Source organism: Narcine bancroftii, chromosome 1 (assembly GCF_036971445.1).
Source record: "Narcine bancroftii isolate sNarBan1 chromosome 1, sNarBan1.hap1, whole genome shotgun sequence".
NCBI lineage: Eukaryota > Metazoa > Chordata > Chondrichthyes > Torpediniformes > Narcinidae > Narcine > Narcine bancroftii.
The window spans coordinates 419,311,569-419,329,253 of record NC_091469.1 but is presented as its reverse complement, the minus strand read 5'-3'; the positions used below and the strand labels follow the sequence as shown (position 1 = coordinate 419,329,253).

The window sequence follows — 17,685 nt, the reverse complement described above, 5'->3', positions numbered from 1 at the left end:
AAGTACCTTCTCAACCAGCATGTCTTCTTCATCATCCCATTAATTTGAAAGTAGTCATAGTTGTACAACACAGAAATTAGTGGTTTGGTCCACTTTCTGCACTAACCCTTTTGCCCATCTACATGAATGTCATTTGCTGACATTAGATCTGCATCTTTCTAGCCATGCCTGTTCAAATGCCTGTCTAAATGCCAATTAAACATAGTGATTATATCTGATGCCACTTTCTCATCTGGCAGCACATTCCAGATATCAAACATCCTCTGTGTATATATAAAAAATAAACACTTGCCCCTATTAGCATGAACTTTAGAATAATGCAGAGGTCATCTATCACATGTTGAAAATCTTCTGCAGTATATTTTAATTGGGGAACTGTCCAGTTCCTTGAAAATATTAATAAACTAATTGGTGAAATAGGCAAAATAACATTGGAACAATTAATAAGCATGATGCTTATTAAAACTCTTTCTATGTTTATTTCATCAATGTCATCGAGGTTTATAAAATAGAAACATATGTGAGCTAGACTTGCAGCAGATAAGAAGTTCCAACCCAGACTAACAAAAACAATTTTCATTATCATGGCTGTGCACGAGATCAACATTTCAGAAATCTTCTGTCATGGCAAGGGGTTGTTATTCTCACCTGAACGCTGTAGCACAAATGCACTAGATTGCATATTGACTTACTTTTTAATCATAATATTAAAGATTTTATAAACAATGTGTGGAGATGAAAATAACAATCAGAATTTATTGTCACAAACATCATAAAATGTGTTGTTTTGAAGCAGCATTTTAGTGATTGCATTGACATGGAGGCCCCAGGATGGATCTTTAAAAATGTTGACACTCAAAGTTCTTTACCCTTTCCAATGCTGACTCCTCAAGGAGGACTGGTTTGTGTTCTCCTGATTTCCGCAATCAGTTCCTTAGTTTTGCTAACATTGAGTGCGAAGTTGTGGTTGCGATACCACTCAACTAGCTGATCTACCTCTCCCGTAAGTTTCTTCATTGGCATCTGTAATTCTGCTGATGATTGTAGTGTCATCGGCAAATTTGCAGATGACATTCGAATTGAGCCTGGCTACATAGTCGTGGGTGTAAAGTGAGTGGAGCAGTGGGCTAAGCACGCATTCTTGAGGTGCGCCTGTGTTGATTATCAGTGAGGAGGAGACTTTGTTTCTAAATCCGATGAGGAAGTTAGGGATCCGGTTGCAGAGGGGGATACAGATGCCCAGGTTTTGAAGCTTATTGACCAGAACTGAAGGTATAATGATGTTGGCTACAGCTCAGCTTTCAACAAAAAGTAGCTTGATGAAAGTGATCCAAGTCCAAGTGGGATTGTATCTGCTGTGAAGTGATCGTGGCTATAGGCGAATTGCAATGGGCACAAATCTTTATATGGGTGAGTTAATTATGGTCGTAATTAACCTCTCAAAGCATTTCACCAGATGTTCCTGCTACTGGGTGATAGTCACTGAGGTAGCCCACTTGGCTCTTCTTGGGCACCAGGATGATTGATGCCGTTTTGAAGCAGGTGGGAACCTCCAACTACAGGAATAAGAGATTAAAAATGTGTGTGAACACTCCAGCTAGTTGATTGGTACTGATTTTTCAGTGTCCTGCCAGGTACACCTACATCAGGAACAGCATTAACTGTTGTTTCAACCATATAAACTCCAGTTAATCAAATAACAATTTCCATTTATTCAATAGGATTGAAATCTGAGGGTCTTTACAGAGTGTCTGGATTTACAGAGCACATAGAAGATGTTAAAATGGCTTTTGACCGAGGTGAGTGGGAAAGGTTATCTATTACTTTTGATTACAATACTACAAAGTAGTTAGTCGATTACAATACTACAAAGTAGTTAGTTCAAATCATTGGGTTTTGCTCATTTTCATTATCTCACAGAGATACAAGTGGACCACAATTGATTTTTGTTCTTTGTCAAAAAAGGTGAGTTATGAATTGAATTGTTTGTTGCCTCTTGTACTAAGATACAGTAAAATGCTTTGTTGTGCATGCTATAGAGGCAAGTCAGCTCATACAGCAGGTACTGATAAAATAAACAAAAGTTCAGGGTGCGATATAAAAATCAGTCAAATAATTCAGTATATAGGGTTACAAAAATGAAGTGCATTGTGTAGAGATGTGCCCTGCTAAAAATATTGCAAAGTGCAATATCTTTTACCAGTAAAAGATCAGTTTCAGTCTGATAGAGCAGAAAAGAAATAGTCCTTGAATCTGGATGTTTATGTTTTCAAGCTCATGTATCTTCTGCATGACAGGGGAGAAGAGAGGTGGTCCTTTACTATATTATCAATTTTCCCAAAACAGCTGGAGATATAAATGGAGTTGATGGATGGGAGGCTGGTTTATGTGCTGGCCTGAGCAACAATTACAAGTCTCTTGCGGTCTTGGGCTGAGCAGTTCCATAGCAAGCTGCAATGGATCTAGACAGGATTTGTTATGGTCTCCATCTATAAAAGAAGGGTAGGGACTACAGGGAGATAGTGAATTTACTCAGGCTTCTGAGAAAGTGGAGTCTTTGGTGAACTATCTTGGTTACAACTTCAAAGTGGTTGATGATCTTCTGAGAACTTGAATCTCTCTTCCATCTCCACATCGGCACTATTGATATATACAGGGAGTGCTACCCTCTGTTTCCTGAAATCAGTGACCTGCTTTGTTTTGCAGGGAGAAGCTGTTAACTTGACACCGTTCCACTAGACCAAAGGTTTTCTTTTTTTTCAATCTTTTTAGGAGAATAGAATACAGAATTTAATAGTAAAAACAGAAACATCAATATATTGCAATGAATAATACTATATATAACATTATAATATATTGAACAATATTATCCCTTTCTCCTCAATTTGGAATATTCAAAAGGAAAAGAAAAAAAAAACTTTATTAAAACCCCATCTAATCTTCCAAAATAATTTTAAAAATGGCTGGGCATCTTAAACTGTGAGTTCACTACAGTGGGACATAGGAAGTAGGAACAGGAGTAGGCCAAAATGGCCCATCGAGCCTGCTCCGCCATTCAATACGATCATGGCTGATCTAATTTATGACCTAACTCCACCTACCTGCCTTCTCCCCATATCCCCTAATTCCTCTATCATGTAAACATTTATCTAACCGAATTTTAAATATGTTTAATGAGGCAGCCTCAATCACTTCCCTGGTCAGAGAATTCCAAACATTCACTACTCTCTGGGAAAAACTATTTTTCCTCATCTCTGTCTTAAATCTACTCCCCCGAATCTTGAGACTGTGTCCTCTCATTTTAGTTTCCCCGGCCAGCTCAAAAAGGCTTCCTACATCTATCCTATCCATGCCCTTCATAATCCTATATGTTTCTATAAGATCTCCTCTCATTCTTCTGAACTCGAGCGAATACAATCCTAGATGATTTAATCTTTCATCATAAATCAACCCCTTCATCCCAGGGATCAACCTAGTAAACCTCCTCTGGACCGATCTAAAGCCAGTATATCCTTCCTCAAATATGGAGACCAGAATTGGACACAGTACTCCAGGTGCGGTCTTACCAGTACCTTATACAGTTGCAACATTACCTCCCTACTCCTGAGTTCAATTCCTCTAGCGATGAAGGCCAACATTCCATTTGCCTTCTTAATAACCTGCTGCACCTGCAACCTAACTTTTTGTGATTCATGCACAATCACTCCTAAGTCCCTCTGCACAACAGCATGCCTGTATATATCAATAGTGCCGATGTGGAGATGGAAGAGAGATTCAAGTTCTCAGAAGATCATCAACGAACTGTCCTTGCCCAACCACTTTGAGGTTGTAACCAAAATAGTTCACCAAAGACTCCACGTTCTCAGAAGCCTGAGTAAATTCACTATCTCCCTGTGGTCCCTACCCTTCTTTTAAAGATGGAGACAAAATGTGGTGTAGTCAAGTTTGAGGATGACACCAAATTGAGTGGAAGAGCAAATTGTAATGAGGATGTGGAGAGTCTGCAGAGGGATATAGCTAAGCTGGATGAGTGGGCAAAGGTCTGGCAGATGGAGTACAATGTTAGTAAGTGTGAGGTTATCCACTTTGGCAAGAAAAATAAAAGAGTTGAATATTATTTAAAGGGTGAAAAACTACAGCATGCAGTAGTGCAGAGGGACTTGGGAGAGCTTGTGCATGAATCGCAAAAAGGCCGTTGTGTGATGTAGCTCAATCCCCAGTCTGTTGGCAAGCTGTGCCCAGAGCTGTGTCCTGCTGCTCCAGGATGGCGCCGTCAGAGAGTGCCATATGCAGGTCGGTACGTGGGTGGACGAGCAGGGTAGCCTTCGCGAGGGCATCTTTCATGGCTTCGAATGCCCTGCTGGCCTCTGGAGTCCAGGCGAGTGTCTTGTCTTTGGCCACGATGAGGGCGAAGAGTGGCTGCATGATGCGCGCAGCACCTCGAATGAAGCAGTTAAAGAAATTGACCATACCCATGAGGTGGTTCGGGATGCCAAACCGGGCAACCCAACCAAAGCGCTCGGGAGCAGGAGTCCGTGGAGGCATCTGGCATCGGGTTCGCCTCAGGCCAATGAATGGTGCGGTCTACCACTATGAAAAGGTAATGGTTACCTCAGGAAAATGGGTAAGGGTACGACGATGTTCACATGTATGTGGCTGAACTGTTCCCGGACGTGTTCGAAATCTTGTACGGGCGCTCTGTTGTGCCTGTGTACCTTGGAAAGCTGGCAATGGGTGCAGATTCTGGCCCAGTCCGCAATCTGCTTCCAAAGCCCGTGCCAGACAAAACGTTCTGCCACCATACAAACCGTGGACCTGATGGAAGGGTGGGAAAGGTCATGGATATGGTGGAAGACTTGCGTGCGCCACTGCTGGGGAACCACTGGTCACGGGGTGCCCATGGAGACATTGCACAGGACGGTGCCCTCACCATGAGGAGTCGGGAGGTCCTGGAACCGTAGGCCCGTGATGGCAGTCCTGAAGGCCCGCGTCTCCTCGTTGGGCTTCTGGTCCCGGGCGAGCTGGTCGAAGTCAAGGCTGGGTGTCAGCGCACAAATGGCCGGTCGTGAGAGTGCGTCGGCGACCACATTGTCTTTCCCCACCTTGTGCCGAATGTCAGTAGTGAACTCCGACACGAAGGAGAGGTGACGCTGTTGGTGGGCTGACCAGGGATCTCTTGCCATGGCGAGCACCTGAGTGAGGGGTTTGTGGTTGATAAAAATGGTGAAAGGCCTCCCTTCCAAGAAATAGCGGAAATGACGCACCACCAGGTACATGCCCAGCAACTCACGATCGAAAGCGCTATACTTGCGCTCTGGCAGGCGAAGAAGTCAGCTAAAGAATGCCAGTGATTTCCACTGTCCGTCCACCTGCTGCTCCAGGCCGACGCCGTCAGCTGTGGCAGAGGCATCGATGGAGAGCACCATATGCAGGTCGGTACGTGGGTGAACGAGCAGGGTAGCCTTCGCGAGGGCATCTTTCATGGCTTCGAATGCCCTGCTGGCCTCTGGAGTCCAGGCAAATGTCTTGTCTTTGGCCGCGATGAGGGCGAAGAGCAGCTGCATGATGCGCACAGCACCTCGAATGAAGCGGTTATAGAAATTGACTATACCCACGAACTCCTGTAGCACCTTGAGGTTGTCTGGGCATGGGAACTCCCTGATTGCAGTTACTTTTGTAGCGGCAGGTGTGGCTCCTTCGGCCGTGATGGTATGGCCCTGGAACTGCATGGACTCTTTCCTGAACTGGCACATGGCCGGATTGATCGTTAGGCCGAAGTCGGCCAGTCAGGAGAAGAGGGTGCGCAAGTGAGACTTGTGTTGTGCCCGGTCACTGCTGGCGACAAGGATGTTGTCCAGGTAAATGAATACGAAATTCAAATCCTTGCCCACTGTGTCCATTAGGCGTTGGAAGGTCTGTGTGGCATTCTTGAGCCCGCACGAGCTGAAGGAGGTGATGATGGCCATTTTGGGTATGTCCTCGGGGTGCACTGGGATTTGGTGATACCTGCGCACCAGGTTGACCTTGAAGAATACCCTCGCCCCATACAGGTTGGCCGTAAAGTCCTGGATGTGAGGGATCGGGTAACGGTCAGGCACTGTTGCGTCGTTAAGCCATCGATAATCTCCGCAGGGGCGCCAGCTGCCAGAAGCTTTCAGGACCAGATGGAGTGGTGAGGCCCAAGGACTGTCGGAGCGTCGAATGATCCCCAGCTCCTGCAGATGCTAAAACTTTTCCTTCGCTATCTGTAGCTTATCCGGTGGGAGCTGACGTGCCTTGGCATGGACTGGCGGGCCTTGGGTGGAAATGTAATGAAACACCCTGTGGCGTGGTGAGGCGGCGGAGAACTGCGGCTTGAGGAGGGATGGGAACTCATCCAGGATACGCTGAAACTCATCCTTGTGCGTGCTGACCGTGGCCATCTGCGGCTGCTCTGTGCGGGAGGCATTGAGGCAAATGGATTGGAAGGTATGGGCATGTACCAGTCGCCTACCTCGTATGTCGACCAGGAGTCCGTGGGCGAGGAGGAAGTCGACACCCAGGATGGCAGTTGGAAGGGACGAAATCATGAATCTCCACGAGAACTTCCTCTGGCCGATCTGGAAGTGGACGGTCTTGGCTCCATACGTTTGGATCTCCATTGAATTGGCTGCACGGAGGGGAGGTCCTCGAGGCCGGTTCCGGGACTCGATGGCTGTGGCCGGGATGACACTGATCTGGGCCCCGGTGTCGGTGAGGAAGCATCGGCGGCTGACTGAATCCCGCAGGTAGAGAAGGCTGTGTTCTTGGCCAGCTGCCGCAGCTATTAACAGCCACCACCTGCTCGTTTCCCTGGAAGGAGCAGGGCTGACGACACTTCCGAGCCTTGGCTCACCAGTGCTGGTGGAAGAAGCAGAGGTCTGAAGTGGATGACTTGCTTCTGGCTATGCTCTTTGAGGCCCCTGCAGGGACAAGGTGTTCCATGGCAGCGCTAGAGGAAGGCTTAGCGTGGTCATGCCCGTGACTCGTAACCTGCTGGACTGCTGTGCCCTCCAAGAATCATTCGAGCCATAGCTCCTGAGCCTTTTGAGCGACCTTCCTAGGGTCGACGAAGCTCTCCTGGGACAGTAACGGCCTGATGTCTTCAGGCAGATGGTCGAGGAAGATGCGCTCAAAGAGTGGGCAGTTGGTGTGATTGCCCATGAGCACGAGCATCTCATCCATCAACTCGTTTGGAGTTCTGTCCCCCAAGGCATCGAGGCGCAGCATCCGAGCGGCACACTGGCACCTGGAGAGGCCGAGGGAGCCGGTGAGCACCCGCTTGATGGTCCCGTACTTATCTTCTGTGGGTGGGTGCTGAACTTGGTGCAGCACTCGTTTGGCGGTGGCTTGGTCCAGGGCGGCGACCACATGGTAAAACTTGGTCAAATCCGATTAAATCTGGCGGAAGTGAAACTGAGCCTCTGTGTGGCTGAACCAGGTCTCCGGCTCCTGAACCCAGAAGTCAGGAAGCTTGATGGCTATAGCGTTGACCGAAGGGTCATTCATGTTGGGTTCAAAGACGTTTGAACCTGTCGGGATCACCAAATGTAGCGGCGTCTACACTGCTCACTGAAGGATCACACAACCAGACGGATTGAGTTCAGTGAGCAAAAACTGATTTATTGCAGGCTGTCTGGCTGGTCTTATACTCCCAGCCCGGACCTGGCTGAGAATCGTGCTGGGGGGCCCTGACGTCAGTGGAGCGTCACGTGGGTCCCCAAGCGCGGGCTTCTGAGCCCGGTGCCGAGTTCAGGAGGAAACCCCCAATGCTGCCATTTTGGCCGGCTGCCCCGCCGCGTGCGTGACAAGCGGGGCCGGTTCGCCTGCCTAATGGCGTACTGCCACAATGGCATATTTTAGTCAAATAATCACAAAAGGAGAAACATTAGTTTAAAAAAAGCTGCACATACTGGAAATTAAAACCGTGCTGGAAATATTTAGCAGGATGGACAGGAAAAACAGTTAATGTTGACTTGATTAATTGAATTGTTGAATGTTTTTGTAGTGTGCACCAAGATACAGTCAACTTGCACATAGTACAACAGGACAATAATAAAAGCAAAGGAGCAGGGAATAGTGTTACAATAAAACAGAAGTGAAGGCTATGATGAGAAAGGGATTAATGGCCTAATATTATGAGAATCATTGGTGTTAAGGGTGGGAAACTTAAGTTTGGGGCTAGTCTGAGTGATGAGATCACATTCCTACATCAAGCATTTCTGCACCATTATCAGCCCTCTGTTAGAATTGCATTATTTACCCTCAAAATTGCCTCCAACCTAATTTAGATCGTCATGCATTTATCATGATGTGTTCAGATAGAAAACTACAGGCAGCAATCTTCGAAGTATTCTCCAGCTCTGTTTACATTTTACATGTGCTAATGCCGTCATTCCTTTACCATAATATAATCCTGATGTTTTGTTTTCTGCTCCTTTGTTCAAAAATGTCTTATTTGATTGAAAACTCAAATTTATTTTCTATGAACAAAGGGCCCATCACAGCCAAGTTAATCTTTAATTCAACTTAGAGGGATATAGTCTTGTCCTGTTGATTAAAAGTTGCGTTTTCCACGGAACAGCAGAACCCTGGAAATGTATTGATGGTTGCCATAATAAAATTAGGTTCATTGACTAGGGCAGTGGTTCTCAACCTTTTTCTTGCCACTCACATACCACCTTAAGTAATCCTGTGCCATCGGTGCTCTGTGATTAGTAAGGGATTGCATAAGGTGGTATGTGAGTGGGAAGGGAAGATTGAGAATCACTGCTCTATACTCAATTGTTACTGAAGTATTTTGCTTGAGAAAAAATATAATTGGCCCATTTCCTTTGGAGTTATGAAACCGTGCACATAACGAGTCAATTAGGTACAATTAAAACAGTGATTTTCAAACTTTTCCTTTCCACCCACATACCACCTTAAGCATACTTAGTGGTATGTGAGTGGAATGTAAAAAGTTGAGAACCACTGGACAAGGGTGACGGTGTGAAGGCTTACAGAAAGAGAACTTCACATTCTCACTGCAGAGGCAATTTTCTGGGCTTGTTGAGATCAAGAGAATCCTTATACAGTGCAGGGGTATTTTGAGTGATTCAATTATTTTATTGTGTTTGCAGATTTTTTTTAATTGATATCCAATTTGTTTGCTAACCTTTGGTAATCCTTTAAAAACATGCTGGTTCTTCATTCACAATTTAAAATATGACTTGTAATATTTTAGGCAGTTAGCAATATTCATTTAAATAATTAGTGTTGTACAAAAATTGTGTTTCAGCCAGAGATAATCATGATGGATATGTGATCCTTTGATAGATGAAAACCATTTTCTCATCCGCCTTTGCAATATGCACAAGTACTGTATATAAGTGTAGAAAAACTGTATATATGCATGTAAAAAAAAAAGCAGGTACATTATAACGTGGATACAAATCAAAATCATTGCATAATCATTGATTCACCATCAATAACTCTAAAAGGCTGGAAGTTCTGTAAAACCGATAGGCTTTTATTCACAATAGAATGGAGTCACGTCCATGTTGCTTTACTGTCCTGAACTGGGGAGGGGGCTGTGGTCCTGTGTCACCTTTATTCAGGAGTCTGTGGGAGGAGCTACAGGTACAGTCAGCTAATGGGCATCCCCAGACTGGTTTAACCACAGATCATGAGTTGTTCAATAAAAATACCACTTCTGCCCGTTTTATAACAGTTTGAGTATTCTCAGTACTTTCCTTTGTTTCATGATCCATGAAACAGAAGTAAATTGCACTACTACTGTGATGTACAAAATGTGCTTACAACATAATGACATATTTTCAACCTCTTAGAGGTTCATGTAATACATTAGATGTGATGAAAACATAATTATTAAGAAAAATGCATAACAAACAGTGCACAGCATGAAATGTCTGTAAATTACTACATTTTACATGATAGATTAAAAATTAGTACATTGTTAAAAAGAATAAACATATATAGGGTGGCACAGTTGGCATAGCACTTGGCACAATGGCTTTACAGTGCAAATCTTGTGCTATCTTTAAAGAGTTTGTATGTTCTCCCTGTGTCTGCATGGGTTTTCCCCAGGGGCTCCAGTTTCCTCCCACCATTTGAAACATACTCGGGGAGTAGGTTAATTGGGTGTAAATTGGATTTGTGGTTCAAAATGGCCTGTTATCATGCTGCATGTCTCAATTTAATTTTAAATTTTTAAAAATTGTAGTCACAATTGTTTTCAATATTTTTGAAATGGAAAGTATTGTTTTACTATGCTCTAAAACAATACCCCTTTCAAAAATAAATTTGTTAATGGTTGTTGATAAAATTGTGCCTTCAGCTGGAGAATGGTTCCATACAGAACTGCCAGCCTGCTGTAATGTGTACATCAGCATATTCTGGATTTCCCCACCTGCGCACTGCAGCAAGGAAGTATGGAATGTTCTGAATCATTTACTCCACTTTTGAAGTTATCTCTGTTCACAGGTACTCCACAAATACCAAGATGCATTGATTGCAGTCCCCTTCATTTATTTAAGTATGGTTGTTGCTCTAAAGATTTAGTAAAGTACTTCTAATAGTTTATTCGAATTACCGGTAAATATGTTTTAACTAAATCATTAATTTTTCTTTTATTAATTGTTTCTAAATGCTTCTTGTCGTAGGCTTTCAAATTAGTGAAAAGATCTCTAACACCACAAGTTGTTAGTCGGCCATCAGAGAGGTCAGGCATTGGAGACCTAGTCAGCACTCGAACACCACTCCACTTTTCTCCACTGCTGGTTGATGACAGCAGCCATGCTAGGGGTCTTTTAGTAGTTGCATGACTGCTCAATGAAAATTCAACTGTAGGCACAGCTGCTATGGATCAGCCAGGTTCAGGATGATCTGCCAATCAGTTCAATTCTCAACCATTTCCAAAAGTACGGAATGCAAGTCTGGATAGCTGCTCTCATGTTTCAGTTATTTTTGTGAATATTAAAATTTACAACAAAGTTTATATAAGAATTGAACCATTAGTAGCTGCAGTTAGGAAAATGAAATCTGTTTTGCATGGCTATTTATATTTCCCAAGGCCAGTAGATTTGCCTCCATTTTTTTGTGTAAATACTTGCTCCAGTCTAGCATAACTGAAGTAGATTTGTTCGTTTATTCATCTCTGAGATCATCCACAAGATTAGTATACACAGACAGCCAGCTCGTCGTCTTAAGTTAATGCCTAACTTCTGCATAACCATTCAGTCTTTTATTTCTTGTCATCTTTCCAGATGGTGACAAAGCTGACATCTCTGCCGCTATGTATGCAGACGTCAACATTATTGCTGGTGCCCTTAAACTGTATTTTAGGGACTTACCAATTCCTGTCATCACCTATGATTCATATCAAAAGTTTATTGAATCAGCCAGTAAGTATCATTTTATATATATATATATATATATATATGTGTAATATATAACATAACATGTGTAATATATGTGTAATATATAACATAAGGATTGAACAGGCAACTCAGTAGGTGCTGTTGATTCAATTAATGCATGTACATTAGATTTTTTAGTATATTCAATAATGATGTGGATGAAGACGAGGATGATGTCTTCTTTCTCTCTGCACTCAATTCCTCGGCTTACTTCCACTGCAAACTTGGATTCCTTGGTGCATCATGGTACTGGAGATATGGATTTTTGTTTTGATATGGTAAATAGTCATCCCCTGCATTCAACCCAGAATGGTAAATTTTGGCAGTCATTTCAATGGATTTAAGACTTTGCCACACCTTGGATTTAGCATAGTATACGCGGCAGCAGAGACTTTAGTCCATGTTCCTTTTTCTATTAAGGCGATGGAAGACAAGATTGAATTTGTCAACCATATTTTCATTGTTGAGAACTTAAAAGAACACTCTCAAAGCTAGTACATGTTCTTTGGCTACTGCTGTGAGCTATGAGAGGACATCTGTGCACTCTACAACTGTATTTCAGCAATAAGCCACTTTGAGAGAAGACATAAATGATTGGGTAAAAGGGAGAGAAAAGAAATTACTGTTACAAATACAGAGAACTGTAGAACACTACAGCACAGAAACAGGCATCTCAGCCCTTCTCGTCAGTGCCTATCTGTTATTCCTTTTTTGAAAATTTTATTTATTAGTATCTTTCATACATTTCAAATTAATTTGCAATATCATTGCATAATAGATCTAAATAATTTTCAATTTTCACCCCCACCTCCCACCATCCCTAACCCCTGCAGATCTGTTATTCCACCCAGTACTATTGACCTGCACCTGGACTATAGCTATTTATAGGCCACCCATCCATGTACCTATCCAAATTTCCTCTTAAATGTTCAAATAGAACCTACATCCACCACCTTTGCTGGCAACTTATTCCCTGCTCTCATCACCCTCAGAATGAAGAAGTTCCCCCGACGATCCCCTTGAACATTTCACCTTTCACCCTTAACCCTTGTCCTCTTATTCTTGCCTCCCCACCCTCTGAAGAAAAGGTCTGCTTGCATTTGCCCTATCTATACCCCTCAGAATTATGTATACCTTGATCAAATCAGCCTAATTCTCTGATGATCCTGCAACTCCGGTTCAAGCAACATCGTTATAAATTTCCTCTGAGCTCTTTCAGTCTCATTGATATCTCTCCTGTAGTTCAGTGTCCAAAGCTACATACAATACTCCAAATTGGGCATCACCAATATATTGTATAACTTCACCGTAATATTCCAACTCCTGTACTTTGATTCATGAAGGCCAATATGTCAAAAGCTCTCTTTTCGACCTTATCTATCTGCTACGCCATTTTAAAGGAATTGCCCTACTGTTTACCATGCAAGTCCTGTCCTGGTTTGTCCTCCTGAAGTGCAAGTCGGCACACTTGTCAACATTCAATTCTTTCTGCCATTTTGCAGCCCTTTGTTCCAGCTGGTCCAGATCCTGCTAGATGCTTTAAAAGCCACCTTCGCTATCCCTAATCTAAATGTCAACTGCAAATTTGCTGATCTAATTGACCAATTATATAATATAATTTGCAAATGTAATGTTAAATATAACATAAATATGATCCAATTATATCATTGTTATGTTTGGAGTTCATTAAAGGGAGAATATTTCTGGTATAATTTTAGGGGAGATTTTAAAAATGAAGTGAATGGATGTTTTTTGAGTCATGTAATTTGCTTTTCATCAGAAATTACTGACCCAGATGACCGACTGGAGGCTATCCACGAATCATTAATGTTACTACCTCCTGCACATTATGAAACATTGCGACATTTGATGTCTCATATGAAAAAGTAAGTTGTATTTATACCCAGCTGGGTGATTTGTGCATTTATTTCAAAAACAATCATTCTTATTGTACTTTGAGAGAGGATTTGTGCATATACATGAATAACTATATCATTATTAATATTCAACACCCAACCCCAACCAACCAATTTTCCCTTGCAACCGCTGCAACCGTGTCTGCCTGTCCCGCATCAGACTTGTCAGCCACAAACGAGCCTGCAGCTGACGTGGACTTTTACCCCCTCCATAAATCTTCGTCCGCGAAGCCAAGCCAAAGAAAAGAAATTAATATTCATAAATCAAGATCATTTTCAAAGTAAATGATCACAATTTACCCCTGTAAACATTTGGGGAATTAATCCAGGCATATTCCAAAAGTTACCAGGATTGCACTCCAGAAAATCCCCTATCTGTGAGTCATTCAGCTTTTTTTTCCTGGCTCAGGACATGATGAGAGGAATAATAGTCAGTGATAAAGAGAAGAAATTTTCCCGAGTATCTGTTTTGGCCTCCATTTTAATTTTGTTGTTAATCTAACACACTAGAGAGAGCATAGGTACACTTCAGTTACCTAACCTCGTGGTATAATTAACTTGGAGTTTAACAAAAAAAGATGCTGGGGTCGAGTGCAATGTACAAATGTGATGGAGAAACTCGCACATCATACAGCATCTACAACAGTGGTTCACAATCTTTTCTTTCCACTCATATACCACCATAAATATTCCTTACTAACAACAGAGCACCTATGGCATGTCGGGGGGGAAATGTTGAGAATCACTGATCTAGAGGAAGTAAAAGGTAACCAACATTTCAGGCCTGGCCCCTTCAAAAGCCCAGGCCCGAATCATAGGTGATCCTATACTTCCTGTGGATGCTGCAGGACCTACTGAGTTTCTCCAGCACTGGCATGTTGGGGGGAAATGTTGAGAATCACTGATTTAGAGGAAGTAAAAGGTAACCAACATTTCAGGCCTGGCCCCTTCAAAAGCCCAGGCCCGAATCATAGGTGATCCTATACTTCCTGTGGATGCTGCAGGACCTACTGAGTTTCTCCAGCACTGGCATGTCGGGGGGAAATGTTGAGAATCACTGATCTAGAGGAAGTAAAAGGTAACCAACATTTCAGGCCTAGCCCCTTCAAAAGCCCAGGCCCGAATCATAGGTGATCCTATACTTCCTGTGGATGCTGCAGGACCTACTGAGTTTCTCCAGCACTGGCATGTCGGGGGGAAATGTTGAGAATCACTGATCTAGAGGAAGTAAAAGGTAACCAACATTTCAGGCCTGGCCCCTTCAAAAGCCCAGGCCCGAATCATAGGTGATCCTATACTTCCTGTGGATGCTGCAGGACCTACTGAGTTTCTCCAGCACTGGCATGTCGGGGGGAAATATTGAGAATCACTGATCTAGAGGAAGTAAAAGATAACCAACATTTCAGGCCTGGCCCCTTCAAAAGCCCAGGCCCGAATCATAGGTGATCCTATACTTCCTGTGGATGCTGCAGGACCTACTGAGTTTCTCCAGCACTGGCATGTCGGGGGGAAATGTTGAGAATCACTGATCTAGAGGAAGTAAAAGGTAACCAACATTTCAGGCCTAGCCCCTTCAAAAGCCCAGGCCCGAATCATAGGTGATCCTATACTTCCTGTGGATGCTGCAGGACCTACTGAGTTTCTCCAGCACTGGCATGTCGGGGGGAAATGTTGAGAATCACTGATCTAGAGGAAGTAAAAGGTAACCAACATTTCAGGCCTGGCCCCTTCAAAAGCCCAGGCCCGAATCATAGGTGATCCTATACTTCCTGCGGATGCTGCATGACCTACTGAGTTTCTCCAGCACATTTGTGTATTGCAACTTTAGTAACATTCATTTTTTTAGCTTTCTGCTATTTCCCTATTACAAAGGTTTGGCTTTGTTTTTAAAATAGTACCAATGAGATTCTCTGTGATGAAATATTTGAAAATGACAGAATTATTAAACATTTTGCATTGCTAATCAGTGGTACTAATTTTTAATTTTTTACTTTGGACACGATGAAGTTTCAGTTTTCAGTGCACGAGCTACTAAGTTGGCTCATCATTAATAGTCTATGATATCTGTGGGTGTCATTTTGGAGATATTTTCCATCCGATAAACCACTATTCTACATTCCAGGGGAGAAAAATGCATGTGAACCAAAATGTGTTGTCAATTCTCTCGTGATGGTATCAGTAATGAGGATTCCTCTTCAGCCACATTAATGGGAGGCAGAACCGTTTCTACTTTGGCACAGGACTGTCCAATTTAAAATCACTGAATACTTTCTGTGACTGTCTAAGTTCATTGGTATTTTTGGTGTGTACTATCAAGCAACAAGTCTTACCGACTGATAAGAACAAGGCAGTTTTTTTTAATTAATATGAATTTCAGTGAAGCGTTTGATAAAGATCCATGGTTAGGGCACATGTGTTGTAGAGGGCAGTATTTCAGTCTGGAGGACCAGTGGAGTGTCTCAAGAATTGGGACTAGGACCTGGCTTTTTGCAATATACATAAATAATTTGGACAAGGGTGTTTGTGGCAAGGTGAATAAATATGCTGTTGACACGAAAATATGTGGCTATGACGGTGAAGAAGGTTACCTGGGTTTGCAAATGGATATGGATCAGATAGGGAACTGGGCTATGGAATGGCATACAAGTCTGAGAAGTGCAATTCATAGAAAGTCCGATGTTCTCCATTTGAATTAATCGAACCAGGGCAGTAATTTTCTGTTAATAGCAGTGCCCCAAAGAATTTTTAAAATTTAATATTTTTAGACATACAGCACAGTAACAGGCCTTTTTGGCCCATGAGTCAGTGCTGCCCAATTTACACCAAATTAACCTGCACCCTGGTACGTTTTCAGTGGTGGGAGGAAACTGGAGGCCCCAGGGAAAACCCACGCAGACACAGGGAAAATGTACAAACTCCTCACAGACAGCACAGGATTCAAACCCAGGTCCTGATTGCTGGGGCTGTAAAGGGATTGTGCTCTCCGCTCTGCCAACCGTGCCACCCCTCTAAAAAAGAAGAGTGTTGTGCAACAGAGGGACCTTGGGGTGTAGGTACACAGCTCTTTTAAGATGGCTGCACAGACAGACAGAATAGTGAAGGGAGCGTATTCAGAGCAGTCAGGGCTCTGAATACATTTTGGATGTCATGTTAGAGTTGTACAAAATGGTGTACAACTTGAAATATTGTATGCAGTTTTTGGCACCTAATTTAGGAAGGATATAAAGTTGGAAAGGGCACAGAAGAGGATCACAAAGTTGTTGCCAGGATTGAATAAATTGATTTATCATGAGAGACTGGAAAAACTATCCATGTTTTATTTAAAACATAGGAGGCTGAGAGGGGATCTTACTTAAAATATCATGCGAGGGGCACGGATGAAGTGAATCCTGACAATCTGTTTCCACTAGTAGGAGAATTAAGATGAAAGGGCATAACAATAAGGAGAGAGGTGCTGAATTTAGAAGAGATATGAGGGACAGTTCTTCACTTAATGCAATGGATGGTGGCCATATGTAACTAGCTGCCAGACAAAGTGGTGCAATCAGGTACAGTAGCTTCATTTGGGGGGGGTGGGGTGGGAGGGAAAAAAGCACTTGGATAATTACATGAATGAGAGGAGCTGGGAGGGATATAGGACAAATGCAAGGAAGTGGGACTAAAGCAGGTTGCACTTGTTCAGCACAGACGAGCTTGGCCTGTGGCCTGTTTTTGTGCAGTAAGACCATGATTCTTTGACTCTTATAACTCTAAGCAGTGTTTGAATTTGGTCATGAAAATTGTCTCATGTTCCTAAACTTTGTGCTCAGAATCATATGTAATCATAATATGTTGTATTTGTCCATCTATTGGGCCATGTTAATGAGGGCATTACCAGTAAGTTTTTTCCTCTCTGGTGCCAATTAAAAGCTCGTTCATTCGTTAATTTGTAAGGCTTTTCACAATGCTTGTCACTTGCCTGTCTTATTATTTATTATTATAAAAATAAAATGAATCTCCAAACAGATAGCACATTTTATTATCCTAGATCTTACAGAAAAGCAGGTGCTTCATTGCAGTTGTCACAATAAATATTACATCATTATCTAAATATGGTTGTTTGTGAAAACCATTAGAAAACTTATCACATTTAAGGACTTGATTAAATTTGTGGAAATTTGATAAATTCAACGAAGTTCGAATTTAGTCCTGAAAACAAATTGTCCCAACTCTCAAGTAGCAATTAAAGTTTTCACCATTTTTTGTTTAAATACTGCACTTTTGCTATTACTAGTCTTTATCCCAGAGAATGAAATTATTAATTAATTATTTTCCCTATTCTAGCTCCTGGC

The 17,685-nt window shown here is 42.6% G+C and overlaps 1 protein-coding gene across 5 annotated transcripts in view; it reads left to right on the top strand.

The window, feature by feature from the left end:
• chn2 (chimerin 2) overlaps positions 1-17,685 on the top strand; it is a 335,049-nt gene that overhangs the window by 315,537 nt on the left and 1,827 nt on the right. For all 5 annotated transcript variants that reach the window (XM_069914081.1, XM_069914083.1, XM_069914079.1 and 2 more), the window contains 3 exons: positions 1,722-1,799; positions 11,286-11,423; positions 13,219-13,324. In XM_069914081.1, coding sequence (XP_069770182.1) covers positions 1,722-1,799; positions 11,286-11,423; positions 13,219-13,324 — 322 coding nt within the window. The remainder of the gene's footprint in view (positions 1-1,721; positions 1,800-11,285; positions 11,424-13,218; positions 13,325-17,685) is intronic.